This window comes from Meles meles, chromosome 15 (genome assembly GCF_922984935.1).
Source record: "Meles meles chromosome 15, mMelMel3.1 paternal haplotype, whole genome shotgun sequence".
NCBI lineage: Eukaryota > Metazoa > Chordata > Mammalia > Carnivora > Mustelidae > Meles > Meles meles.
The window spans coordinates 59,194,346-59,221,365 of NC_060080.1; the positions used below are offsets into that span (position 1 = coordinate 59,194,346).

General features: G+C 37.3%; 2 protein-coding genes across 7 annotated transcripts in view; one reads left to right on the forward strand and one right to left on the reverse strand.

Moving 5' to 3' along the window:
- The window catches only part of VPS54 (VPS54 subunit of GARP complex), a 104,275-nt gene that overhangs the window by 74,681 nt on the left and 2,574 nt on the right, over nucleotides 1–27,020 (forward strand). For 5 of the 6 annotated variants that reach the window (XM_045978748.1, XM_045978751.1, XM_045978749.1 and 2 more), the window contains 7 exons: nucleotides 105–168; nucleotides 1,346–1,451; nucleotides 2,373–2,460; nucleotides 3,429–3,550; nucleotides 3,650–3,730; nucleotides 22,043–22,150; nucleotides 24,288–24,382. In XM_045978748.1, coding sequence (XP_045834704.1) covers nucleotides 105–168; nucleotides 1,346–1,451; nucleotides 2,373–2,460; nucleotides 3,429–3,550; nucleotides 3,650–3,730; nucleotides 22,043–22,150; nucleotides 24,288–24,382 — 664 coding nt within the window. Of the gene's footprint in view, nucleotides 1–104; nucleotides 169–1,345; nucleotides 1,452–1,704; nucleotides 1,806–2,372; nucleotides 2,461–3,428; nucleotides 3,551–3,649; nucleotides 3,731–22,042; nucleotides 22,151–24,287; nucleotides 24,383–27,020 lie in introns of those variants that run through there. The other variant, XR_006815032.1, reaches the window with a different exon arrangement.
- On the reverse strand, nucleotides 4,778–5,530 carry LOC123925515 (protein Tob1-like). Its single transcript, XM_045978757.1, has one exon. It carries the CDS (start codon nucleotides 5,513–5,515, stop codon nucleotides 4,910–4,912), a length of 606 nt encoding a protein of 201 aa, XP_045834713.1. The 5' UTR covers nucleotides 5,516–5,530; the 3' UTR covers nucleotides 4,778–4,909.

Below are 27,020 nucleotides of genomic sequence, written 5' to 3' on the forward strand. Positions count from 1 at the left end.
GCCCTAAGATCTTCTTCGGTTTTTTTCTAGTTGAAAGTTTTTCCTCTAATAATTTGTTTCATCTTGTTCCTGTGTCTCTCTTGGTTATTTGTTTTATTCTCTAGCTACAGAAGAAAGGAAACCAGCAGAAGTTCTCATTGTTGAGGGACAACAGTATGCTGTCGTTGGGTGAGTGACACATTTTTCTTTATTGGTTGAGTCAGTTATTTAAAACATAGGTCTTCTAGTTCCTGCTTGATGTGAATTGGAAATTTTAGATTGACAATTTTAAATCTTAAAAATAATTATGATTCTTTCCTTAACTACTCTTTATCTTGTTATTCTTGCTTGATGACATTAGTCACCCTCTGGCTGTCTGGCTTTCTGGCTCTTCAGGCAAAAAGACCGCTCCCAAAAAAAACAACTCCCTGGCTAAGAGGAGAATATTTTATCTTCTGAGAGACGATTAGAAAAGATAAGCAGTGGACCTCTACCCAGTAAAGCAGACACTAGAAGTATGCATGGAGAGTAATATATGGTGAAAATTAAGCTGTTATAAGGGCTAGACACTTACTTTCTTGAATCACTACTTCCTGATATCCTTCAGATTTATAAAACATTATTTTACATGGATCATTCATTTCTGAGCATCTTGATGAACTTGGGTTTCTCATAATGAATAGCTCTATTCACCTTAATCTCAAACTTATTTAGCCTCCCAGTAGTGTTTCTTTTCAATTTATGACATGTTCAGCTAATGAGCTGCCAACTTTCTCAGGAGAACCTTTTGTGACTTACCAATAAACTTTTTAGGAGATACCATTGTTCTTTGAAGCCACAGTTTCTCTTTCATCTCACTAAGAAAATCAAGACTACGTTTCCATCATTAATTCAACAGTTATGATTGAGCACCTACTATATAATCAGAAGCACTGGCTTTTTGTCAGTGTTTTGGCAAGGAATGGGACACCTGCCTTATATATTTTTTAGGGGAGGAGGGGCAGAAGGAGAGGGAGAGAGACAATCCCAAGCAGGCTCCATGCTCCAGCATACCTGCCTTGTTGAAGAGGCTTAATAGGAATGCCACACAGAGAGTGATGTGCCAGAGCACCAAACTTAAGGAAGTACTACTCATTCTTGGTACCATGCAGTGCTGACCCGTAGTTGCATGACCCTGAAAATGAGTGCCTCCTTCATTTTGCACCCGAGGAATCTGTCTTGCCTCACTTTAGTCCCTACTCTGCTGCATTTATAGGTAAAACACGTTAAGTTCATAGTTACCAAGGTCAGTATTGATTTTTATGTGTTGAATCATTTTAACCATCTTGTTTTGACTTCCTCTTGGGTCATCTTTCTTTTTTTACAGAACTGTATTGCTGTTGATAAGAATTATCCTTGAATATTGCCAGTGTGTGGACAATATCCCATCTGTTACTACTGACATGCTTACTCGTCTGTCGGATTTATTGAAGGTGTGTATGATTTCACTCTGTGATGGAAAAATAGTTGAAAGAAGTAATTCATTAGGGTCTGACCAGTCTTCAAACTAAGACATTTCAAGGTTAAGTTATCTTTAAGACATTAATTTTGTGACATTTAATTGTGGTAGAATCACAACATGTTACTGGAAGAAGGCCGCCTACTTCCTTCTCACTTTTAGTGATTCCTCATTATATCCATAGAGTTGTTAATGACATTGGAGACAGGAGATGATTTGTTCGTTAGGTGCTGAACATGACTGAGGCCACTTAGGTCAAAAAACCTGGACTGGTTTCAAATGTGCATGGAAGGAATTCACTGAACTTTACAAAATTCATCTCACTAAGGTTAGAGATTTTTCTTAAATCATTCTTTTAGAACCATTGATGTAAAATGAAAATGTGGAGATAATCTTATTCAGCCATTTCATTTTAACAGGTATTTTTAACTGCTAGTATAAAGAAAATTAGACATTTTTTCCAAATGTCTAATCAGTTAATTCTGCCCCCAAATTGAGTTGTTATATTTTAGTCCAGAAAGATTTTGTTACCCTTTTGAAAATAGGACCTTCCAGTATGAATGACTAAAACTGAAATTGTTTTTTTATTAAAGTATAATTAACATATAGTATGTTTCAGTGAAACTGAACTAGTTTTATGAATGCAGATTAAAGATTAACTTCTGAACAATTGTTTTTTAGAATTTCACTTTTTTCCCACCAGACAATAAATATTAACATCATCCCTTTTTCTGTCATTACATAAATAGGTCCTAATTGCTCCTACTAGAAAATCCATTTGGTCCTTGAATGAGAGGAAAGAGGAATGTATTTTTAGAACTGTAGACACATTACCAGAATATATAGAATAATTTTTAATAAATTGTTGGGCTTTTTTTTCTCCTTCCTTTGTTAGTACTTCAATTCAAGAAGTTGCCAGTTAGTTCTCGGAGCTGGTGCACTGCAAGTTGTTGGACTAAAAACAATAACTACAAAAAATTTGGGTATGGATTCTTGCTTTTTTTTTTTTTTAATATTTTATTTATTTATTTGACAGAGAGAGAGGTCACACGTAGGCAGAGAGGCAGGCAGAGAGAGAGGGAGAAACAGGCTCCCCACTGAGCAGAGAGCCCGATGCGGGGCTTGATCCCAGGACCCTGAGATCATGACCTGAGCCGAAGGCAGAGGCTTAAACCACTGAGCCACCCAGGCGCCCCTGGATTCTTGCTTTTAATCACATGCTTAGATTTTACGGTGAGGTCACCATTCTCATTGTGTTTTTATTATACCTGATGTTCTTATGACTCTAATTAAAGGCTCTAAAAGTAGCAAATGTGATTCATCTTCTATGTATTACCATAACTGAAAAAATTAACTTCTGGGGAAATGTTAGGAAGAACTTCCACTCTAACAAATACAAGTTATTTGGAAGTTGCACCACTATAGAAAATGTTAAGATGTAGTGAGTATGAGGTGCTTTGAGGTGAAAGGAATCTGAATGTCGGAAGAGAATCAGTTTTCCCTTAAGCTTCCTCTTGTCAGTAATACCAATAACTTGAGTTCATTGGGAAAAGCAGCATGTTTGCTACATTACTCAGTACCAAATAATTTAAAAAAAATTTTTTTTATTTATTTGAGAGCACTCAAGCAGGAAGGGGCAGAGAGGGGGAGAGAAAGAATCTGAAGCAGACTCCCCACTGAGCACGGAGCCCAATGTGGGGCTCAACCACGACCATGAGATCATGACCTGAGCCAAAACCAGGAGTCAGACGCCCAACTGACTGAGACAGCTAGGCGCTCCCCAAATCATTTTCTTAACCAAAGTGAAATAATGTTGCTTTGTGCTGTGTGTTCTTCATTAATGAAATAAACTGTAGGAAACTAATTGACAGTTTTTGTTTAATTTGATATTTAAACTCAACTAATACCGTTTTTTGTTTCTCCCTGATATATTCACTTCCTGGATCTTCAGCTCTTTCTTCACGTTGTTTGCAGTTAATTGTGCACTACATTCCTGTGATCAGGGCTCATTTTGAAGCTCGACTTCAGCCTAAGCAGTATAGCATGCTTAGGCATTTTGATCATATCACTAAGGTACTTTTCCTTAGATTTTCTACTGGAGTTTCATAATTGCTAAGTATTTTTTAGATGTGTCCCAGGGACTTTAAAATACAGTGTTCTTTCTCATTACAGGACTACCATGACCACATTGCTGAAATATCAGCCAAGCTTGTAGCGATAATGGATAGCTTATTTGACAAGCTATTATCTAAGGTAAATGATTTATGGAAATTATTAGGCATTGTTTAAAGGCATTGTGCCTTTTCGCAGTTGTCTAATCAGGCAAATTCATCAGGGTTTAGAAAAACTCAATAAAATGTTCAGATTGCCCAAATAATGGGTAATCATATCCTAAGGGGGCCGGAAGGGGGCAGGAGGGAGATTATTTTAAGAATGAAAGAAACCCTATGCAGAAATAATTTTATATGAGCTGCATCGACAAATATGGGCCTTCTTCAAACTAGGTTTTTGTCTGAAAGTCTTCCAGAGAATTGAGAGAAAAAAGATCAAAATAGAAAAAAAGGTAAATTATTTCTGATAAGGTATGTTCTTTATTTTCCAGACTGCAGTGGCAGAGTCTGAGGTGCTCTATTATTTCCCTCATAGATAATCAGTTTTAGTATCTGTTTTCTGTTTGCTTTCTATTCTGAATGGGTCATTAAAAGAAGCAATGGTTTCCAGTGAATCCTCTATTACACTGGAGGGTAACTTTAGAAAAATAGAATCCTCTGTTACACTGGAGGGTAACTTTAGAACAAATTAATATTTATGATTACATTTTCTTCCATAATATATAGCAAAAATCTTTAAACCTTTAACAGAAAATACATTTTTTTGAAAAAGCAAATATTCGTACATTTTAATTCCACCACTAAAGGAATATCCTGTACACAATTTTGAGAATAGTTGATGTCTTTAAGATGGATATTTTACAATTTCAGTAAAAAAAATACATGAAGCTGCTGCTGTCACAGGTCACTGTAGTAAAAAGATATAAATGCAATACCGTGTCGTAGAAACAATATATATATCCTCTGATATTTTACAAACTTTGTACTAAATTAAATTATACAATTAGAAAAGACCAATAAACCCACTTATTAGTGCCAATTTTTTATAAAAAAAAATCAGCCATGTCCTTGCTATATCTTAAATACTGTAAGAGGCCATATCTGAGAGTATACTTTAAAATATACAGTCAGTATAAAATAACTTTGTGCTTGGTTGGCAAATGAAAAATGATGCAGGTTTTATTTTTGTAACCAAGCTTGAATGTATCCTTACTATAAGCTTTAAAAAAAAAAAAAAATCTCAAGGAGGTGAAAAAAAACTCCCCCTTGGGCTCGTGCATTTTAACTTGTAGGGTTCTTTTTTTTTTTTTTTTTTCCTTTTTTAGTTAGCCATGACAGGCTGGAATTGCTGGTTAGAATACTGCATGTTATTTAAGCTAAAATTCAAGCCATCTACAAAAGACTTCTCGTTGAGGCCTCCATAGGCCGCAAACACATCAAAGGCATTACTGTACTGGAGAGGACTGAGGTTAAGGGGGCTGTCACCTGGGAACATTCCATTGGTACTACTACCTTGACCCTGCATGTTAGGAAAAATAAATTCCTTGGCATTGGGAGAAAGAGCGGAGGCTTTCTGCTGCGGCTGCGGCTGCGGTGGTGGTGGTGGCGGTGGCGGCTGGGAGGGTTGCTGCTGCTGCTGGGGCTGCTGCTGGCTGCCCAGGCCGAGCCCGTACAGAGAGTGCATTGAGGAAGAGATGGCTTTCTGCTTCAAGAGGTCATTCACATTCAAGCCGAGGTTGATAGGAGAAGTACGTGCAACCTTGTTGCTGCGGCCACTATTCTTCATTTTGGTGGAGCTGAACTTGGTGGCAGCAAAAGTGGCAGTGGTAAAGGTTAAAGGCTGAGTGGACCTGATATATCCCAGTGGACCGGGATATATCACTTTATCAGACCTAGTCACTTTTGCCCCATCCTTTACTCTTTTCATCCCCTAAGTTCAACACCTATCTTAGGAAGAAAGCAGAAATTTCATAACTTAGAATTTTCAAGGTTTATTTAGTTTATATGTGCATGGTTGAGAGTATATTTAGGGTAATCATCAACCCAGGCACTTTGGTATGCTTTTCTGCCGCTTGCATTCTTCAGGATTCTAAGTAGGCAGGAGCAAAAGCATGTGAAAATCATAAAAGTGCAAGGTGAAGCAGTGCCCATTCACAGAGATTAGATGTGGGCTGTATCTTTGAAGATGACAGTGAGAAAAGAGTCCTTGGAAAATAAGATTGCATTTGTTTAATCGTTCTCAAATGTTTTGGTCACAGGACCTCTTTATACTTAAAAATAATTGCAGATGCCAAAGAACTTTTATTCATGCAAATTTTACCTATTAGTAAGTACCATACTAGAAATTAAAACTAAGAAAAATTTAAAACACAAGAATACACAAACACATGGCCATCAGAACAATAACATTGTTGAAAGTCATTTAAAAATCTCCATTCTTTAAACATGAGAGAATGAGTGTGATGAAGTAATAGTATAATAGTATTATGAAAATGGTTTTTACGTCACAGATTCCCACAAAGAGTCTCTGACTCCCAGGTGTCCCCACACAACACTTTGAGAATGCTGGGTGTAGTTGATACATAACATAGATATTTTATGCTTTTAAGAAGCTTAAGGAATTTATATTTGTGTGCAGACATACCTATATTATGCTGTACCTGTTAAATTAGTTTCCAGTTTTGTATAGAGAAAAATGATTGTTTAGGAATTCTCTATTTTTTTTAATTAACATATAATGTATTATTAGCCCCAGGGGTACAGGTCTGTGAATCGCCAGGTTTATACACTTCACAGCACTCACCATAGCACATACCCTCCCCAATGTCCATAATCCAACCACCCTCTCCCTACCCTCCTCCCCCCAAGCAATCCTCATTTTGTTTCCTGAGAATGAGAGTCTCTTACAGTTTGTCTCCCTCCCGATCCCATCTTGTTTCATTTATTCTTTTCCTACCCCCCAAACCCACCATGTTGCTTCTCGACTTCCTCATATCAGGGAGATCATATGATAGTTGTCTTTCTCTGATTGACTTACTTTGCTAAGCATAATACCCTCTAGTTCCATCCACATCGTTGCAAATAGCAAGATTTCATTTCTTTTGATGGCTGCATAGTATTCCATTGTGTGTGTGTGTGTGTGTGTGTGTGTGTGTGTGTGTATATATATACCACTTCTTTATCCATTCATCTGTTGATGGACATCTAGGTTCTTTCCATAGTTTGGCTGTTGTGGACATTGCTGCTATAAACATTCGGGTTCACGTGCCCCTTCTGATCACTACATTTGTATCTTTAGGGTAAATACCCAGTAGTGTAATTGCTGGGTCATAGGGTAGCTCTATTTTCAACTTTTTGAGGAACCTCCATGCTGTTTTCCAGAGTCGTTGCACCAGCTTGCATTCTCACCAACAGTGTAGGAGGGTTCCCCTTTCTCCGCATCCTCACCAGCATCTGTCATTTCCTGACTTGTTAATTTAATTTTATTTTTTTAAGATTTATTTATTTGATAGAGATCACAAGTAGGCAGAGAGGCAGGCAGAGAGAGAGGAAGGGAAGCAGGCTCCCTGCTGAGCAGAGAGCCCGATGCGGGGCTCAATCCCAGGATCCTGGGAACATAACCTGAGCCGAAGGCAGAGGCTTTAACCCACTGAGCCACCCAGGCGCCCCTGACTTGTTAATTTTAGCCATTCTGACTGGTGTGAGGTGGTATCTCATTGTGGTTTTGATTTGTATTTCCCTGATGCCGAGTGATGTGGAGCAATTTTCATGTGTCTGTTTGCCATCTGGATGTCTTTTTGGCAGATATGTCTGTTCATGTCCTCTGCCCATTTCTTGATTGGATTATTTGTTCTTTAGGTGTTGAGTTTGATAAATTCTTTATAGATTTTGGATACTAGCCCTTTATCTGATATGTCCTTTGCAAATATCTTCTCCCATTCTGTCTATTGTCTTTTGGTTTTGTTAACTGTTTCCTTTGCTGTGCAAAAGCTTTCAGTCTTGATGAAATCCCAATAGTTCATTTTTGCCCTTGCTTTCTTGCTTTTGGCGATGTTCCTAGGAAGACGTTGCTGTGGCTGAGGTCAAAGAGGTTGCTGCCTGTGTTCTCCTCAAGGATTATGATGGATTCCTTTCTTATATTGGGTCCTTCATCCATTTTGAGTCTATTTTTGTGTGTGGTATAAGGAAGTGGCCCAGTTTCATTTTTCTGCATGTGGCTGTCCAATTTTCCCAACACCATTTTTTGAAGGGACTGGCTTTATTCCATTGGACATTCTTTCCTGTTTTGTCAAAGATTAGTTTGACCATAGAGTAGAGGGTCTATTTCTGGGCTCTCTATTCTGTTCCATTGATCTGTGTGTCTGTTTTTGTACCAGTACCATACTGTCTTGATGATGACAGCTTGGTAATAGAGCTTGAAGTCCGGAATTGTGATGCCACCTACTTTGGCTTTCTTTTTCAATATTCCTTTGGCTATTTGAGGTCTTTTCTGGTTCCATATAAATTTGAGGATTATTTGTTCCATTTCTTTGAAAAAAATGGATGGGATTTTGATAGGGATTGCATTAATGTGTAGATTGCTTTAGGTAGCATAGACATATTCACAGTATTTGTTCTTCCAGTCCATGAGCATGGAACATTTTTCCATTTCTTTGTGTCTTCCTTAATTTCTTTCATGAGTACTTTATATTTTTCTGAGTACAGATTTTTTGCTTCTTTGGTTAGGTTGATTCCTAGGTATCTTATGGTTTTGGGTGCAATTGTAAATGGGATTGACTCCTTAATTTCTCTTTCTTCTGTCTTGTTGGTGTAAAGAAATGCATTTATTTGATTTCTGTGCATTGATTCTGTGCATTGATTTTATATCCTGACACTTTATTGAATTCCTGTACAAGTTCTAGCAGATTTGGAGTGGAGTGTTTTGGGTTTTCCACATACAGTATCATATCATCTGCAAAGAGTGATAGTTTGACTTCTTCTTTGCCGATTTGGGTGCCTTTAATTTCTTTTTGTTGTCTGATTGCTAAGGCTAGGACTTCTAGTACTATGTTGAATACCAGGGGTGATAATGGACATCCCTGCCGTGTTCCTGACGTTAGCGGAAAAGCTCTCAATTTTTCTCCATTGAGAATGATATTTGCGGTGGGTTTTTCATCGATGACTTTGATGATATTGAGTTATGTATCCCTACACTTTGAAGAGTTTTGATCAGGAAGGGATGCTGTACTTTGTCAAATGCTTTTTCAGCATCTATTGAGAGTATCATATGGTTCTTGTTCTTTCTTTCATTAATGTATTGAATTACATTGATTGATTTGTGGATGTTGAACCAACCTTGCAGCCCTGGAATAAATCCCACTTGGTCGTGGTGAATAATCCTTTTAATGTACTGTTGAATCCTATTGGCTACTATTTTGGTGAGAATTTTCGCATCTGTGTTCATCAACAATACTGGTCTGTAATTCTCTTTTTTGATGGGATCCTTGTCTGGTTTTGGGATCAAGGTAATGCTGGCCTCATAAAATGAGTTTGGATGTTTTCCTTCCATTTCTGTTTTTGGAACAGTTTCAGGAGAATAGGAATTAATTCTTTTAAATGTTTTGTAGAATTCCCCTGGGAAGCCGTCTGGCCCTAGGCTCTTGTTTGGAGATTTTTGATGACTGCTTCAATCTCCTTACTGGTTATGGGTCTGTTCAGGTTTTCTATTTCTTCCTGGTTCAGTTGTGGTAGTTTATATGTCTTTAGGAATGCATCCATTTCTTCCAGATTGTCAAATTTGCTGGTGTATAGTTGCTCATAATATGTTCTTATAATTGTTTGTATTTCTTTGGTGTTAGTTGTGATCTCTCCTCTTTCATTCATGATTTTATTTATTTGGGTCCTTTCTCTTTTCATTTTGATAAGTCTGGCCAGGGGGTTATTAATCTTATTAATTCTTTCAAAGAACCAGCTCCTAGTTTCGTTGATTTGTTCTATTGTTTTTTTGATTTCTATTTTATTGATTTCTGCTCTGATCTTTATTATTTCTCTTCTTCTGCTAGATTTAGGCTTTCTTTGCTGTTCTTTCTCTAGCTCCTTTAAGTGTAGGGTTAGGTTGTGTATTTGAGACCTTTCTTGTTTCTTGAGAAAGGCTTGTACTACTATATATTTTCCTTTCAGGACTGCCTTTGCTGTGTCCCACAGATTTTGAACCATTGTGTTTTCATTATCATTTGTTTCCATGAATTTTTTAAATTCTTTTTTAATTTCCTGGTTGACCTGTTCATTCATTTTTTTTTTTAATATTTTATTTATTTGACAGACAGAAATCACAAGCAGGCAGAGAGGCAGGCAGAGAGAGAGGCGGAAGCAGGCTCCCTGCGGAGCAGAGAACCCGATGCAGGGCTCGATCCCAGGACCCTGAGATCATGACCTGAGCCAAAGGCAGAGGCTTTAACCCACTGAGCCACCCAGGCGCCCTGACCCGTTCATTCTTTATAAGGATGCTCTTTAGTTTCCATGTATTTGGATTCTTTCCAAATTTCCTCCTGTGATTGAGTTCTCACTTCAAAGCATTGTGGTCTGAAAATATGCAGGGAATGATCCCAATCTTTTGATACTGGTTGAGACCTGATTCATGACCCAGGATGTGATCTTTTCTGGAGAATGTTCCATGTGCACTAGAGAAGAATGTGTATTCTGTTGCTTTGGGACGGAATGTTCTGTATATATCTGTGATGTCCATCTGGTCCAGTGTGTCATTTAAGGCCTTTATTTCCTTGTGGATCTTTTGCTTGGATGATCTGTCCATTTCAGTGAGGGGAGTGTTAAAGTCCTCTACTATTGTATTATTGTCAATGTGTTTCTTTGATTTCATTATTAATTGGTTTATGTAGTTGGCTGCTCCCATGTTAGGGGCATAGATATTTAAAATTGTTAGATCTTCTTGTTGGACAGACTCTTTGAGTATGATATAGTGTCCTTCCTCATCTCTTATTAGAGTCTTTGGCTTAAAATCTAATTGATCTGATATAAGGATTGCCACCCCAGCTTTCTTTTGATGTCCATTAGCATGGTAAATTGTTTTCCACCCCTCACTTTAAATCTGGAGGTGTCCTTGGGTCTAAAATGAGTTTTTTATAGACAGCATATTGATGGGTTTTGTTTTTTTATCCATTCTGATGCCCTGTGTCTTTTAATTGGGGGCATTTAGCCCATTTACATTCAGGGTAACTATTGAGAGATACGAATTTAGTGCCATTGTATTGCTTATAAGGTGACTGTTACTGTATATTGTCTCTGTTCCTTTCTGATCTACTACTTTTAGGCTCTCTCTTTGCTTAGAGGACCCCTTTCAATATTTCCTGTAGAGCTGGTTTGGTGTTTACAAATTCTTTTAGTTTTTGTTTGTCCTGGAAGCTTTTTATCTCTCCTTCTATTTTCAATGATAGCCTAGCTGGATATAGTATTTTTGGCTGCATGTTTTTCTTGTTTAGTGCTCTGAATATATCATGCTAGTCCTTCTTGGCCTGCCAGGTCTCTGTGGATAAGTCTGTTGCCAATCTAATATTTTTACCATTGTATGTTACAGACTTCTTTTCCCGGGCTACTTTCAGGACTTTTCTCTTTGTCGCCAAGACTTGTAACATTTACTATTAGGTGATGGGGCATGGACCTATTCTTACTGATTTTGAGGGGGATTCTCTGTGCCTCCTGGATTTTGATTCTTGTTCTCTTTGCTATATTAGGGAAATTCTCTACAATAATTCTCTTCAATATACCTTCTGCTCCCTCTCTCTTTCTTCTTCTTCTGGAATCCCAATTATTCTAATGTTGTTTCGTCTTATGGTATCACTTATCTCTTGAATTCTCCTCTCGTGGTCCAGTAGTCGTTTGCCTCTCTTTTGCTCAGCTTCTTTATTCTCTGTCATTTGGTCTTCTGTATCACTAATTCTCTCTTCTGCCTCATTTATCCTAGCAATAAGAGCCTCCATTTTTTATTGCTCCTCATTAATAGCTTTTTTTATTTCAACTTGGTTAGATTTTGGTTCTTTTATTTCTCCAGAAAGGGCTTTTATTTCTCCAGACAGGGTTTCTCTAATATCTTCCATGCCTTTTTCAAGCCTGGCTAGCACCTTGAGAATCATCATTCTGAACCCTAGATCTGACATATTACCAATGTCTGTGTTGATTAGGTCCCTAGCCTTCGGTACTGCCTCTTGTTCTTTTTTTTTGTGGTGAGTTTTTCCACCTTGTCATTTTATCCAGATAAGAATATATGAAGGAGTGAATAAAATACTAAAAGGTTGGCAAAGACCCCAGTAAAATGTGCTTTAACCAAATCAGAGGAGACCCCAAATCTTGGGGGGGAAGAAAGAGGGTAAAATGAAGTTCAGAAAATTTCAAAGAGACAAAAAAGATAAAATATAAAAAAAAATATATATATATAGATAGATAGATAGATATTAGACTGGTGAATAGAACAGGTTCACCCACTTAATTTTGGGAGTATTTTGGTCTCTTTAGAAGAAACTACCTCCCAAAATTTTAAGGAATGTAAAACATATATAAGCGTAAATATGATGAAGGGATGGAATATGACTGTAAAGATGAAAAAAATTATTTTTTTAATTTCTAAAAAAGGAGTTGATAATGTTAATTGGTTGGGAGAATAAAGAAAAAGAAAGTGGAGAGAATTTGCTCAGGCTGGAGACTAGAAGAAAGCCCTGTGCTAGATTTAGGGCATATTTTGATCTATAGAAGAAGTTGTATCCCAAATTTTTTTAGAAGAAAAAAACCCTATGTGTATACAAAAAATAAAGTTAGATACCATGAAGGATAAAACATGACTATAATAATGAAGGTTCAAAAAAAATTTTTTTTGAAAGGTATTGTTAAGATAAACTAGTTTAATGATGTTAAAGGAGGAAAGGGTAAAAGTTAAAAAAAATTTAGCAGAAGAAAAAATAAAATAAATTTTAATTAACTTTGCAAGACTAAAGATTCATGGGGAGAAAACCATGAATTCCATGCTTTGCTTTTTCCTCCTCTTGAATTCTGCTGTTCTCCTTGGTAAGTGAACTTGTTCGTTGCTGGATTCCTTGCTGATCTTCTTGGGGAGGGGCCTGTTGTAATGATTCTCAAGTGTCTTTCCCCGAGGCGGAATTGCACCACCCTTACCAGGGGCCAGGCCAAGTAATCCGCTCGGGTTCACTTTTGGGAACTTTTGTTCCCTGAACGCTTTCCGTAGAGTTCCGGAGGATGGGAATGAAAATGGTGGCCTCCCAATCTCTGGCCCGGAGGAACCGAGCGCTGGGGCCCCACTCTGCAGTGTGCCCTCGGAAAAAAGCGCTCAATCACTCCTGTCTCCCTGGCCTTTGGCTGTGTTCTGCGCTCACCCAGCCTGTGATCAAGCGTCTCTGTCTCTGGCACATAGCCCTGCCTGGAGTCTCCGAATGCCACAGATCCCTGAACTCTTCCAGGGGAGTCTCCCCGGGGTTTGTGGGGTACCCCCTCACAGAGCAGTGACCTGTGCCACGTATCATGATAAGGTAACCCCAAGTTGAGAGCTCACTCCTCAGCTCCGTCTCTATAGCCAGCTTCCCTGCTTTAATACCTGTGAGCTCTGTGACACTCAGACACCCCCAATCCTTCTGTGACCCCGCAGCACCTGACCATGCTGTCCCCGTGTGGGCTTCACCCCTGTTTAGCCTCTGGAGTGATGTCCCTCAGTGGAGGAGACTTTTAAAACTTTTGGTTTTGTGCTCTGTTGCTCCACTGCTTGTCAGGTGCCTGCCCCTCCCCCCTGCGGTCTATCTTCTCTTCACTTTGGATTCACCTCTCTGCGGGTCCTACCTTTCAAAAAGTGGTTGATTTTCTGCTTCTAGAATCGCTGCTCCTCTTCTCTTCGATCTCTTGTTGAATTTGTAGGTGTTCGGAATGGTTTGTTAAGCTATCTAGCTGATCTCCTGCTACCTGATGTTGTCTTAGCCTGCTACTTCCTTACCATCTTGACTCCTCCCCCAGGAATTCTCTATTTTTATGATTGCCAAGTACAACTAAATTCAAAAGCAGTACTGTTACCCCAGTTTTCCTTTTTGATACATGGCCTTCTTCTGTCTACCAGAAGTTAATAAATAATACACTGTGACTACTCTAAAGGAGTTTATCATCTATTACAGGAGGGGAGGTGGTCAGGGGATGGGTTAAATGGTTTATGGGATTAAGGAGGGCACTTGTGACGAGCCACAGGTATTGTATGTAAGTGATGAATCACTAAATTCTACACCTGAAACTAATATTAGACTGTATGTTAACTAATCGCATTCAATAAAGATTCGGAGAAAAGTAATGAGTTAATTTTTTTTTTAAATTTATTTATTTGACAGACAGAGATTACAAGTAGGCAGAGAGGCAGGCAGAGAGAGAGGAGGAAGCAGGCTCCCCGCTGAGCAGAGAGCCTGATGTGGGGCTCGATCCCAGGACCCTGGGATCATGACCTGAGCCGAAGGCAGAGGCTTTAACCCACTGAGCCACCCAGGTGCCCCAGTGAGTTAATTTTTAAGGAAAGAAGTTTACCAGGGCGCCTGAGTGGCTCAGTCAGTTAAGCGTCTGCCTTCAGCACAGGTCATCGTCCTGGGATCGAGTCCCGCACCAAGCTCCCTGCTTAGCAGGGAGTCTGCTTCTCCCTCTCCTGCCTGCTGCTCTGCCTACCTGTGCTCTCTATCTCTCTGTCAAATAAATAAGTAAAATCTTTAAAAAAAGAGAGAGAGAAAGAAAAGTTTACCGTCCAACAAGGCAGAGGGCTGTAAATACCTGATAGTGTCAAATAAGGTAAATGTTAAATAGTGGAACTAGTAATAAGCTCTGGAGTATAATGAAGCAAAACCAAAAACGTGCCAATACTCAAATCCATTATTTATTCTGTGGGGTTTTTTTGTTGTTGTTGTTGTTTGTTTGGTTTACCAAGAATTAGGACTGTGGCTTGAGTTTTTCCTGTGACAATTTTATTTATTTATTTATTTATTGGTAAAGAAAAAGAATTATTTAATGAGCTGTCCATGTATTTATCACCTATATGTAACAGTCACATTTTGCCTTTTTTGCTAAAATATTTTTTTATTTTTTTAAGATTTATTTTTCTTAGCACTACAAGGGTGGGTGGAGGAACAGACGGAGAGAATCTCAAGCAGACTTCCTGCTGTGTACGAAGCTGGATATGCAGGGCTTGATCTCACAACCCTAAATCATGACCTGAGCCAAAATCAGGAGTTGGATACCTAACCTACTGAGCCACCGTGTTGCCCCACAAAATATTTTTTAATAAAAGAGAGGCATATGATATTTCAGCCCTGAAAATTCAGTTATGTATGTCTAAAAACTGATACTTTCTTACATATTCATGCTACCAAATCACACTTAACAAAATTAACAATAATTCCTTAATATCGTCTAATGTTTATTCCTATTTAAAATTTATCAATTATCCCAAAATGTCAATAACAAGGGTTTCTATAGTTTACATACAGTATTTAGTTATTATGTGTCTTAAGTCTTACAAACTTTAAATATACTCCTTCCCATTATTTTTAATGTCAAGAATGTGCCTAGTCTTTACAACTTAGTATTTTCACTACTATATTCCTACTGAGACTTCTGTTACCTTGACCTATTACATTCTCCCAGTTAACAAGTCTCTGTTTGCCACTCCCTGCTCTAGTTGCTTTCATGGGTTACCCAGGAGTTTAGCTCTGTTTTTAATTCATCCCGGGATAGCAGACAGTGTTTGGTTTGGGTTAACCTCTTAATTTTAGCTTTTTATTTTCTTACCTGAAAATTTAATTTGGAGAAATAACACAGTAATATAGACTGATTCTAAAAAGCTAATAAGTGATGGTACCATTGCTTGGATAGAATGAAACATAAACATCTAATTATACTGGCGAAACTAATGTCCCAGCCGTCATTTATTCCTGTATTCATTCATTCATTCATTCATTCAGGAAATTAAATTGTGTTAGGTAACTGGGATACATAAGGTGAAGAAGTCTTCATTATTGTCCCTCAAATAGTAAACTATCTAATAAGAAAAGTATATCAATAATTATAACAGAAGGTAGAATATATAAAGAGCCTTAATAAGGAATCTGTTTCATGCTATTAGAGCTTTTAATGGTTTGGAAAAGCTGGTTGCCAGCTGAGGAGGGAGATCTGGGAAAACTTTATGGATGAGGCATGCATGTAAGTCTTGCTTTTAAAGATAGGCATGGTTAGGGCAAACAAAGTTGAGGTAAAGAGGTGCTTTGAGGTAGTAGCATTGTAGGTAGGAATCATAAGGAGTAAGATCAGTGTCAGGGATTTGGAGTCAGGTAGACCTAAGTTCATGTTTGTCCTAGATAAGCCATTAAAGCACCTGGGGCAAATTAATCTCCTTAAACCTCAGTTTCTGTCTTTAAATGGGGAAAATAATAGAGCCTTATAAAGTTGTAGTAAGGATTAATGAGATAATATTTATGTGGAGTGCTTTTCTTTTATCATATGTCTGACTGTAGCAAGTTTCCAGTAAATGTTGACTGCTAATGCTTTTGCTGTTGTTAAAATAACAGAGGTAAGTTATTCTATTTAGCTAATGTATTAGGGTGCTTGAACTGAGGAATGGGAGGTATGTTGGAAAGACAGTGAAGAGTTTTTGCTACCAGTGGAAAGCTGATGGATTTAAGTCCAGCTTGTGGAGGTACAATTTATGTTCAGTAAGATTTACCCTTTCTAAATACGTAGTTTGCTAACTTTAACCTATGTGGTAGTAGAACTACCACAATCAAGATATAGAACAGTTCCATCACTGCTAAACATTCTTTCAGGCGCTTTTGCAGTCACTTCTCTCCCCACATCCAAAACCTTGACAACCACTGATCTGATTTTCATCCGCTGTTACAAAATTCGTGTACACATCTATATGTGGGTACATGTTCCATTTCTTTTGTGTAAATACTTCTTGGATTAGATTGATGGTTGTATAGAAGTGTAAAACTTCATGATATCTTTATAAAAAACTGCCACATTTTTTCATGTGTTTTACCAATTGCTTAGACTCTGCTAACGGTGGTATAGGAAGGTGAATGAAACATTCATACCATTTTTTTTTCCCTACTTGCAATATATGAGAGTTCTAGGGGCTCTTCATCCTCACCAGCACTTTTTATTGTATGTCTGTTTTTTAAAATTTGTACTCTAGTAGGTCTGTATGGAGTGATAACTCATTGTGGTTTTAGTTTACATAATAACTTATATGTTGAGCATCTTTTCATGTATTGGTTTTCACCCGTATCTTTTCTTTGGTAGCATGTTCAGACTTTTGGCTCATTTTTAAAAATTGGGTTATTGAGTTGTGAGAGTTCTCTATATATTCTCGATACAAGTCCTTTATCAAATATGTGTTTCATAAGTATTTCCTTCCAGCCTGTCACTTATCTTTTCATTTTAAGAGTGTCATAGAACAGTTTTAAATTTTGATGAGTTCCAGTTATCATTTTTCTTTTATCATTCATGCTTCTTGTTGTCCTAAGAAATTTTTGTATAACCCACGTTACAAAGATGATTCTGTGTTTTCTTCTTAAGGGTTTATTATTCAGGTTTTATATGTATATCTGGGATCCATTTCTAATTGATTTTTGTATGTAGTGCAGAGTATGAGTCAGTGTTCTTTTTTCTGGATCATTGCAGAACCTTTTTTTGAAGACTGTCCTTTCTCCTTTGGCACTTTTGTTGAAAATCAATTGACTTTTTTCCTGTGGGTCTATTTTCGGACTCTCTATTCTGTTCCATTGGTCTATAAGTCTGTCCTAGACCAATGCCATGTCTTAATGTCTTAACTGCTGTAGCATTATTAAAAGTCTTGAAATCAGGTTAAGTCCTTGGATGTGAAGCCTTCTCAGTGTTCCAACCCCTCCTCCAGTGGTAGCCAACCTCTACTTTGATTGGTTTTTGATCCTGGGCTTAAAGGTATTTTTTTGTTTCTATTCCTCACAACCCTGGGAATAAAGAAATTGGTGCCCTTTCTCTGTGACTTTAGGCTTTTGCTTTAAGAGGAGGGTGCACGGAAGTGGGCCGTTCTTGTTCCTTTTCTCTAGTGGTGACCAGTCACCTCCTGCTTGTCTGTGAGAATGATTCTGTGGTCTCTAGTTCTGACCCCAGTATTGTTTGTGAGGACCTTTCGGATACCCATGGAGGAGAACTTGTGAGTGAGTGCATACTTCCCTTGTGGCCAGTGTTCTCATTTATTGTAAATATATAGTTGTCCGTAATTGGCCCTTGGAAATTTGTTAAAATGTTAGTTGTTTTCTTTCTATTTGTTTCTGTGGTGGTCATCTCTTCTTCCGATGCTCTGCCAAAGTGAGACAGTTTCCTGTGTCCCATCTCTCCTCAGTGGGGCTTGTCACTCTTTGGAATTAGTTCCTTTCTTTCCTGGGACCTCTGTTGTCTGATGGGTTCAAGAAAAGTTCGGATTTTGTAAGTTACTATAGTTTTTTCTTGTGGTGAGGGTAGTAGAATATTCTTTTACAGCTTTCTAAATTTTAAACAGAAGTAGAACCCAGAAGTTTTTAAAATAAATCATAGGATTAGAATTGTACTTTAGTATTATTTATCAGATAGTACATAGAATGGATTTGAGGTGATACGGCATGTCCTCTGTTTGGAATACTTTCACTTAGTTTTTTTCATTTGAAGACTCAGCAGTCCAGGTATGCTGCTTGGGAAGCCATCTCTGCTGGTGCCTATATGTCTTCACCCATGTTTTTGGAGCATGCAGTGCCCACTTTCTGGAATACCAGCCAGCTTTTAGGCTGTCACCTCCTCAGAGCGCTCGGTCTCTGATTCATCTTTGTACACTCCAACTAGCATAGCATCTGACACATTGTTCAGTCGTACACATTCACATACATGCATACACACACTCATATACCTATATACCTATGTACATATTTACACACATATAGGTACATATATATACCTATATACTTAATAATTACATATGTATGTATATATACAGATATATACACACATTTAAGAAAATATGTATCCAGAGTTTGTTATGTACCAGGCAGTTTTATTAAATGTTTGTTGACCTTCTATCTGGACTCATTCAAATGTGACTACATTTTTTCAAGTGAGAAGTATTGACGATCTCACCTCGGGCAGTGTTTCTCAGCTGAGACAGTTTTGTCTCCTGAGGACATTCAGAAGTGTTGGGAACATTTTTGGTTGTCAGAGTTTGGGAAGTGGAACGATATTGGTAGCTAGTGAGTAGAGGTCAGGAATGCTACTGAACATCCTATAATACACAGGATAGCCCTCCCAACAAAGAATAATACACAGGATAGCCCTCCCAACAAAGAATGTTGGTAGTTAAGAGGTAGTTAAGAGGATGGGAAACTCTGACCTAGAGTACTAACTTGCAAAATAATCTAAAAGTACATTGATGGCACCTCGTCACTGACTCAATACAAGGAACCAAGGATAAGGAGGAATAAAAACTGAGGTGAAGATTTCCAGTCTATGTGAGCAGGAGGATTGTGATACCAACAGTAGTAATGGAAACAGGAAGGAGGAGCAGGTTTGAAAAAGTTCATAATAAACTCAGTTATGGTATGGAACATTTAGGAGATGTGTGACTGAAATTTAATGAAGTGTTTCAGGACTAGAGATACATTAAAAGTTGTTAGATTGAGATTGATAAGCAAGAAAGGGGATAATGGGGAATTAAGATTAAAGAAGCTTTTGCACTTAAGAGACAGGATACAGAAGAGAGGAAAGTCAGGAAGGGAGGAAACTCAGGAAAACACTCCATTATCTGAGGACCAAGGACAGAGCAATGAGGAAGGAGAACTAGGAAAGTTTGAACTAGGAAAATTTGGAAGTTAGGATGCTTTAGTGATTTTTGCAGAAATTTCAGAAAATTGTTAATAGTGGAGGCAGGTGGTTTGGGTAGTAGCTAGAACCAGATTTTAAGGGTTGAGAATAAAAAAGTACAATATCAAGTTTCGGTGCCTGAAGAAATGATGGTGAAGGTAAAATGGAAAGAATAGTTTCTTTAGGGCAGGCAGGGGTGGAGGAAGGTTTTTTTTTTTGTTTTGTTTTTTTTGTTTTTTGTTTTTTTTTTTACAGTAATTTCCAGTTCCATCCAGTCTTGTCTCCTCAGAGACCACAGCTTTCTTTTATATATATATATATATATATATATATATATATATATTTTATTTATTTGATAGAGAGAAATCACAACTAGGCAGAGAGGCAGGCAGAGAGAGAGGAGGAAGCAGGCTCCCCGCGGAGCAGAGAGCCCGATGTGGGGCTCGATCCCAGGACCTTGAGATCATGACCTGAGCTGAAGGCAGAGGCTCTAACCCACTGAGCCACCCAGGCACCCCTGGAGGAAGGTTTTGAGGCTGTACTAGTTACCTAGAGCTGCCATAACAAATTACCAAAGAATGAGTGACTTTAAAACCACAGAAATGTATTCTCTCATAATTCTGGAGGCAGCAGTCCTGAATCAAAGTGTTGTTAACCATGCTCCCTCTAAAAGCTCTAGCAAAGAGTATTTCCTGCCTCTTCCTGGCTTCTGGTGCTTGTCAGTTGCTGGCATTCTTTGGCTTGTTAATGTGTCATTCAGATTTCTGCCTGTGTCTTCATGTGGTCATTTTCCTTCTCTGCATATATGTCTAAATTTCCTTCTCCTTTCTTTATAAAGACACCAGTCAGTGTATTTAGGGCCCACTGTCATCTGGTATGACCTTTTAAGATTCTAAGTGAACATGAATTTTGGGGGGATACTATTCATCCCAGTACAAGGTGGTATTTAAGATACGGGGATGTTACCATAATGAGATAACTACTTCATACCCACTAAGATGCCTAAATAAAGGCAGACAATAATGGAGATATGGAGAAATTGGATCCCTCATATACTGCTGAGTAGGACTGTAAAATGATATCGCTACTTTGGAAAAAACTTTGGTATTTTGTCAAAAGATTAAAGTTACCATATGACCCAGTAATTCCACTTCTGGGTATACACCCAAAAGAATTGAAAACAACTTGTCCACACAAAAATGAGTGTTCACGGCATTATTATTCATAATAGCCAAAAAGTGGAAAGAACCCAAATGTCCATCGGTTGATGATAGGATAAATTACGGTATATTCGTACAATAGAATGTCATGCAACCCTAAAAAGCATGAAATTTCAATGCGTTAACAATGTGGATGAATCTTGAAAACATTATGCTAAGTGAAAGAAGCCAGTCACAAAAAGCCACATATTGTGTTATTACATTTATGGATATTAGTGGTTGCCAGGAGCTGAGGGGAGGGGTCAGGTGGAGTGACTGCTAATGGTTATGGGTTTCTTTTGAGGTGATGAAAATGTTCAGAAATTAATGATGATGGTTGTATAACTCTGAGTTGATTAAAAACCAGCTAATTGAACACTTTAAACAGATGAACTTTTTATGGTATGTGAATCATATCTTAAAGCTGTTATTAACAAAAAAGATAAGGATGTTTTATATATTTCTAGGCTGGAGAAAGGTAAAATCCATGTGGTCACAAGTTTGCTTATTTTGAAGTCACATGGTGACTTCTGCATGGTCCTGCTAAGAGCAGTATATTGGAACTCATCCTTTTAATAAATTATATAACATTAGTACATTAAATTATTTAGCCCAGATTTGTCCTATAAATAAAAATAGTTTATAATTTGTGAATTGTAAAATATGAGCCAAAGATGATTATCTGAATGATATTAGTATATTATCCCAAATGTAAGGATAGTAAAATGAATTTACCTAAGTTTAAATTTTCAGTAGAGGTCATTCTGAAAAAGGCTTCCTCTATCATAGTTAGGATAAATATGATTACTAATTGGCCTACCTACAAAAGAAAAAATTTTAATTCTACTAGAGTCCTATTGATTTGATATGATCATGTTGACACATTCTGAAAATCATGCTTAAAAAATAATCTGTTAATATGGAGGGCCTACTTGAAAGATACGTCATTGTATATCAAGCCGGATTGGTAGTTAACATTTTTTGTGTACTTACTTTGTATCAAGCACTGTTTTGTGTTCTTTTAAGTCCTTACAGCAAGGCCTTGAGATATAGAGAAATGAAGTAACTTGCCCAGTATCACATAGCTAAGACTCTGAAGGGCTGGGATTTGTACCCAAACAGTCTGTCTTAAGAGAAGCAGCCTGTGTTCTTAGCCACTAATTTTGCTGGATTCCTCAAAGTAGATCAGGATATTTAATGAAAAGTTCTTGAGATGTGCATGAGTGTCATAGATCATAGTTGAAGTGTAAGCTTCAACTCTATTAGAGTTAGGCATGTAAGGGCTGAAACATATGTCTGAGGAAACACTGGGGACAATAAACAATCCAGAGGACATGAATATAATTCTCCTTATTTTTCCCTGCCAGTATGAGGTGAAAGCTCCGGTTCCTTCTGCCTGTTTCAGGAATATTTGTAAGCAAATGGCAAAAATGCATGAAGCTATATTTGATCTTCTTCCAGAAGAACAAACACAAGTGAGTAGTAATTCCTGACACTACTTTTTTATATATAACATTTGCATGGAGAATTGGAATGTTTTTACATACTTTTGGTACAGTTAAGCCTAGTTCTTATTCCAATATGATTATTTTTTTCAGCTGTTACATTGACCTGTGGAACGCAGGTAGAAATTTCTTGATTTCAAAGTGCCCCTAGCTCCAACAGGCCAGAGCAATAACTGCTCTGCTCTATGTCAGCAGTTATAAAAAGCAGATTTTTCATTTGGCCACTGAGTATCAGAAATGCTGGATTCTACTTAGGTCATTCATTACATTATCAGTTTGAAAATCAGAGTTGGCATTTTTCAACTGTAAAATGTTGCTGTTATTATAATCCAAATGGGATAGTAGAAGAATTAGTGATGGAATTAATGAGATGACACATAAAGTAACTCAATCAATATACTTCATTAATATTTGTTACATCAGTGTAAGTGATCAGTAGTAGGCATAACCAGAAAAATAGCAAAATGGGTGGTCTTTGGCACCTCTTACCTATGAAGTATCCACCCTTTGACCCGACTGTCTTCCCCTATATGAGTGTTATCACAGAGTTCTCTTCACTGTTCACCAACACTCCTACCTCACCCCCCACTTGCTTGGTTCTCCTTTCCTGGTACTTTAAAGATTCCAGTATTTCTTTTTTTTCCAGTCTTCTTTACCCACCTTAGCTTGTTGCCTCTATACCAGGTTATCTCATTCAAGTCTAGTTGGAGAATGATAGTGTTAGAATATAAGCCTAGTTGTACGACTGATGAATTTTCCCAGGGATTTTTGGTATTCAGACAAGTTTGTTACTTGAGTTAGCCTCAAATTAGTTAGGTACATGGGAGTGGTATTTGGGAGCAAAAGGTAGCTTTCTTAGTATCTCTTGCCTACTCTTTTCTCCTACTGCTTTCCTTTCCCATACCACCTCAGACTTCCATACTACAGTAGCTCTGTTTTTCTTCATGCGTCCCTAGGTTTTCGTTAATCATCCCAAACTCATGATGAAATATCATCCAACTCCTTTGAGGCTCACTAAAAATTGAGAAGGAGCTATAATATATGGAGCACCCACTGGGTCTTTTTTCTTCCTCATTACTTCCTAGTCAAGCCATCCTTCTCATTGCAAGTGTAAGATCTCACACCTCTGACATTCTGACCTTGTGGATTTGTCATCTGAGTTCTAATTATGACCAGGTCAGGGAGCTGGGCATATAGGTAGTCCATGTGTTTTTATCTGCATCATCATTTAAAGGGAACTCTTGTCAGAGCTGGGCAAGAATTAGATTTTATGTCAATATTGAATACTAGTAGTTCCATAAAACTTCCATAGATGACTTTATATATATTTTTCCCTATTGAAAATCAGTGTTACTCCAAAAAGTTATTTCCAAAGATTAAATATATATAGCTTCGGGTCAGGTATTTCCCACAGAAGTTTTGAGCCATTACATCAAATATCTGCATACAGGAGCAACAAAATAATTTCTAGTAATTTTACCAGTTTAGAAGGATGAAAGTATCTTTGCCTCTTCCCATTGTGACCTTTTTTTCCCTATCAAATTCATATTTAATATATTGCAGAATTCTCCATTTCTTTTTGCCTGTCATGGTTGATCCCCTCTTATATATCCTAGAGGACTTCTAAGGGGCAGAAAGGCAGTGATAAAACATATCACTAAGGGGAAAACAAGCTTTAGCCAAAAATGTAGAAAAATTATACTAAAATAGCAACTAAATACCTCAGAGGAGCTTCTTAAAAGTATATGCCAAAGCAAAGATTTTTTTTTTTTTTTTTTTTTTTTTTTTTTTTTTTTAAAGATTTTATTTATTTATTTGACAGAGAGAGAGAGAGATCACAAGTAGGCAGAGAGGCAGACAGAGAGAGAGGAGGAAGCAGGCTCCCTGCGGAGCAGAGAGCCCGATGCGGGGCTCGATCCCAGGACCCTGAGACCACGACCTGAGCCGAAGGCAGCGGCTTAATCCACTGAGCCACCCAGGCGCCCCCAAAGCAAAGATTTTTTTAAAAAATTTTTCTTCAAATAATACTGATTTGATACTGATAACTCAGATGCTTATGTCTTCTATTTCAATAGAGCTTTAAGAAACCATTTTCTTTCTTCTCCAGATGTTATTTTTAAGAATTAATGCAAGTTATAAACTCCACTTGAAAAAGCAGTTATCTCATTTAAATGTGATAAATGATGGAGGACCTCAAAATGGGTATGTTTTCAAAATATTTTCACTGGGTGCTCCTGTGCTGGTTTGCTTGATTGGTTTTTATTCATTATGTTGTCCTTTTCTACTATATATCCTTTTCCACTATGTTGGACCCCCACAATGGTAAAGTGAGCAACATTTTGCCCTTTTTTCTCTGTGGAGAGGATATCTGTATCTGCCTATCTGTCTTTCTACATTAAAGTGTTTTATAAATGGTCCATTACTTAAAATGTCTGTTTTGGGGCACTGTGGGTCAGCACCTCCTTATGTCACCCAGTCGTCTCTCCCTGTGCGGACAGGACTCAAAGTCCTACTTTGTAGTTGTGTGACCACTAGAAGGTCCACTTAACTTCTGCCTTATTCATAAAATGAGAAAGATAAAATTTGCTTTAAAGTCTTCCAAAGGGTCACAAAAAATAAAGTATAAGTGTATATGTCCATTTTATTGTTAAGCTGTTGACCGAAATATATGTATTATTGGTGAAATAGTGTAATTATGTAAGAGAAAACAAAATTTAGAATCAGAAAACTTGGGTTAAGTTCCGCTGCTTACTAGCTGTGTGACTTTAGGTAAATCGCTTACACTCTCTGCGCTTTTATTTTCTTAAATTTGAAAATAGAGATAATGGTAAAAAGTACCATCACAAGATTTTTGTGAGGAGCAACATAGATAAAGATATGGGGAAAAGATTATACAAAATGCAAAAGCACTGATCATGAAGTTGCACCTTAATAGGATTTCCTTAGTGGTAGCTGTTCCATGGATTTTTAAGGAATAAAATATTTTATTCCGTTAAGTTTCAGGCTTAAACTTCAATCTTATAGGAACAAACGAAAAAAAGTATTTTGGAGTCAGAAATTGGTCCTGTATAATAAAACAAGTACACTTAATTGATTTTGCAAGAAATATTTGGAAGCTTCAGACTGCTGAATATGTTGGCCATGCTGAATTTTTTGATGCAAAAATCTGATTCTCTCCCTTGATTATAAACTGTTCAAGGACAGTTTATGAACACCAATACCTCTCAGAAACTGCTTTTTAAAAACTAGTATTTTTAAGCCCACTCCTCTCATACATAACGTTTTCTTTTAGTCCCATAAATGAATCTGGGTTGGTTGGTTTTTCTGACCAATAGTTCTGAAGTATACAGACCAATTCACTACCTATTATTTTCTTTGTTAATATAGCTATTTGGGGGTTGTACCACCTTAGTGATCTTCACTGTCACATACTTGTAAAGACACTAATTCTGTGTAAGTCAGTTCATGCTTCTGAGTGATCCCTTGAAATACGGAATTCTCTGAAAATTAACCTCTAGACTCTAGCCAAAGACATAGCAAACTACCTGCTTAAAAGAAATTTCTGTTCTTGGGATGGCTTTCCCCTGCTCATGCTCTCTCTCTCTCAAAATCTTAAAACAACAAACAAAAGCCAACATTCCAAATGAAACTGAAGTGTCCCTTGACCCCATCTCCAGTCACATTCTCTTTGCCCCAACCCATAATCAATATTTTTAATAAATTTGGTCTGCATTCTTTGAGTCCTTCACATTATCTCTGTATCTTAAAAAAAGTAGGTAGCACTGTTTTATAAACTTAATTTACTTATATGGTATATTGTACATACGCTGCTTACTTTTTTCTACTCAGCATTGTAACTGGTTTGATATGCAGGAATTGTCTATTTTTTTTTGACTGCTTTTTATTCTCCCACATGAAACAACCATATTTAATATAGTCATTCCAAATGATAGATTTCTAGGTCATTACTTTTTTCCACTACAGCTATGCCACAGTGAAGATCTATATACATATCTAATAGTGTGACCATTTTGGGGGGTATATATACAAGTTGATCAGAGCATATGTACATTCTCACTCTACTAGGTATTGCGAGAATATTCTCCAAAGTGATTATACAATGCTGCCAACATTTGCTGTTAGATTTTTAAATGGTTGCCAGTGGTATCTTTTTGATTTGCATTTCCTAATGTTTGTCATCTTTTCCTATATTTATTAGTCATTTCCTATATTTATTAGTCAGGTGTTCTTATCTGACTTTTCCTGTTCATTTTCTTTGCCCATCTTTCTCTTGGGTATTATTTTTCTTGTGTTGATTTTAGATTTTTGCTTAAGCCCTAATCAAACTCATCCTTTGTTAGTTATATATGTTGTAAATATCTGCCTTTATGTTAAACAGTTTTCAACTTTGATAAAACTCTGAAAATATTTTTAAGTGGAGATTTATGCTAATTTTATGCTTAGTTTTTAGTATGAAGACCTTGCCTTGAAAGGTTTTGTTCTTTTTTGAGCTGTTGCTGTCAGTTTTAGTGTACTTAACTGACCATACTATCTATCACAAGTGTAATTTTGAATCTTTTAAAAATACCTGAATTAGATGAGTTTTAAATGAAAAATATGATCCTTATTAAATTCTGCCAGGTTTAAGAGGTAAAACATTAAGTACGTAAGTCCAAAGGCATTTTATAAATTGGACTGTGGTACAAACATTGAGGGTGCTTCTAATACCTTTGTCCCATGTACTCTAGCAATCCAGAATGTGTGTGTTCATTAAAATACTGAAGCTGGATTTCCTCTTCTCTTTTACAAACTACTAAATCAGGGTCTATTTATTCCTCAA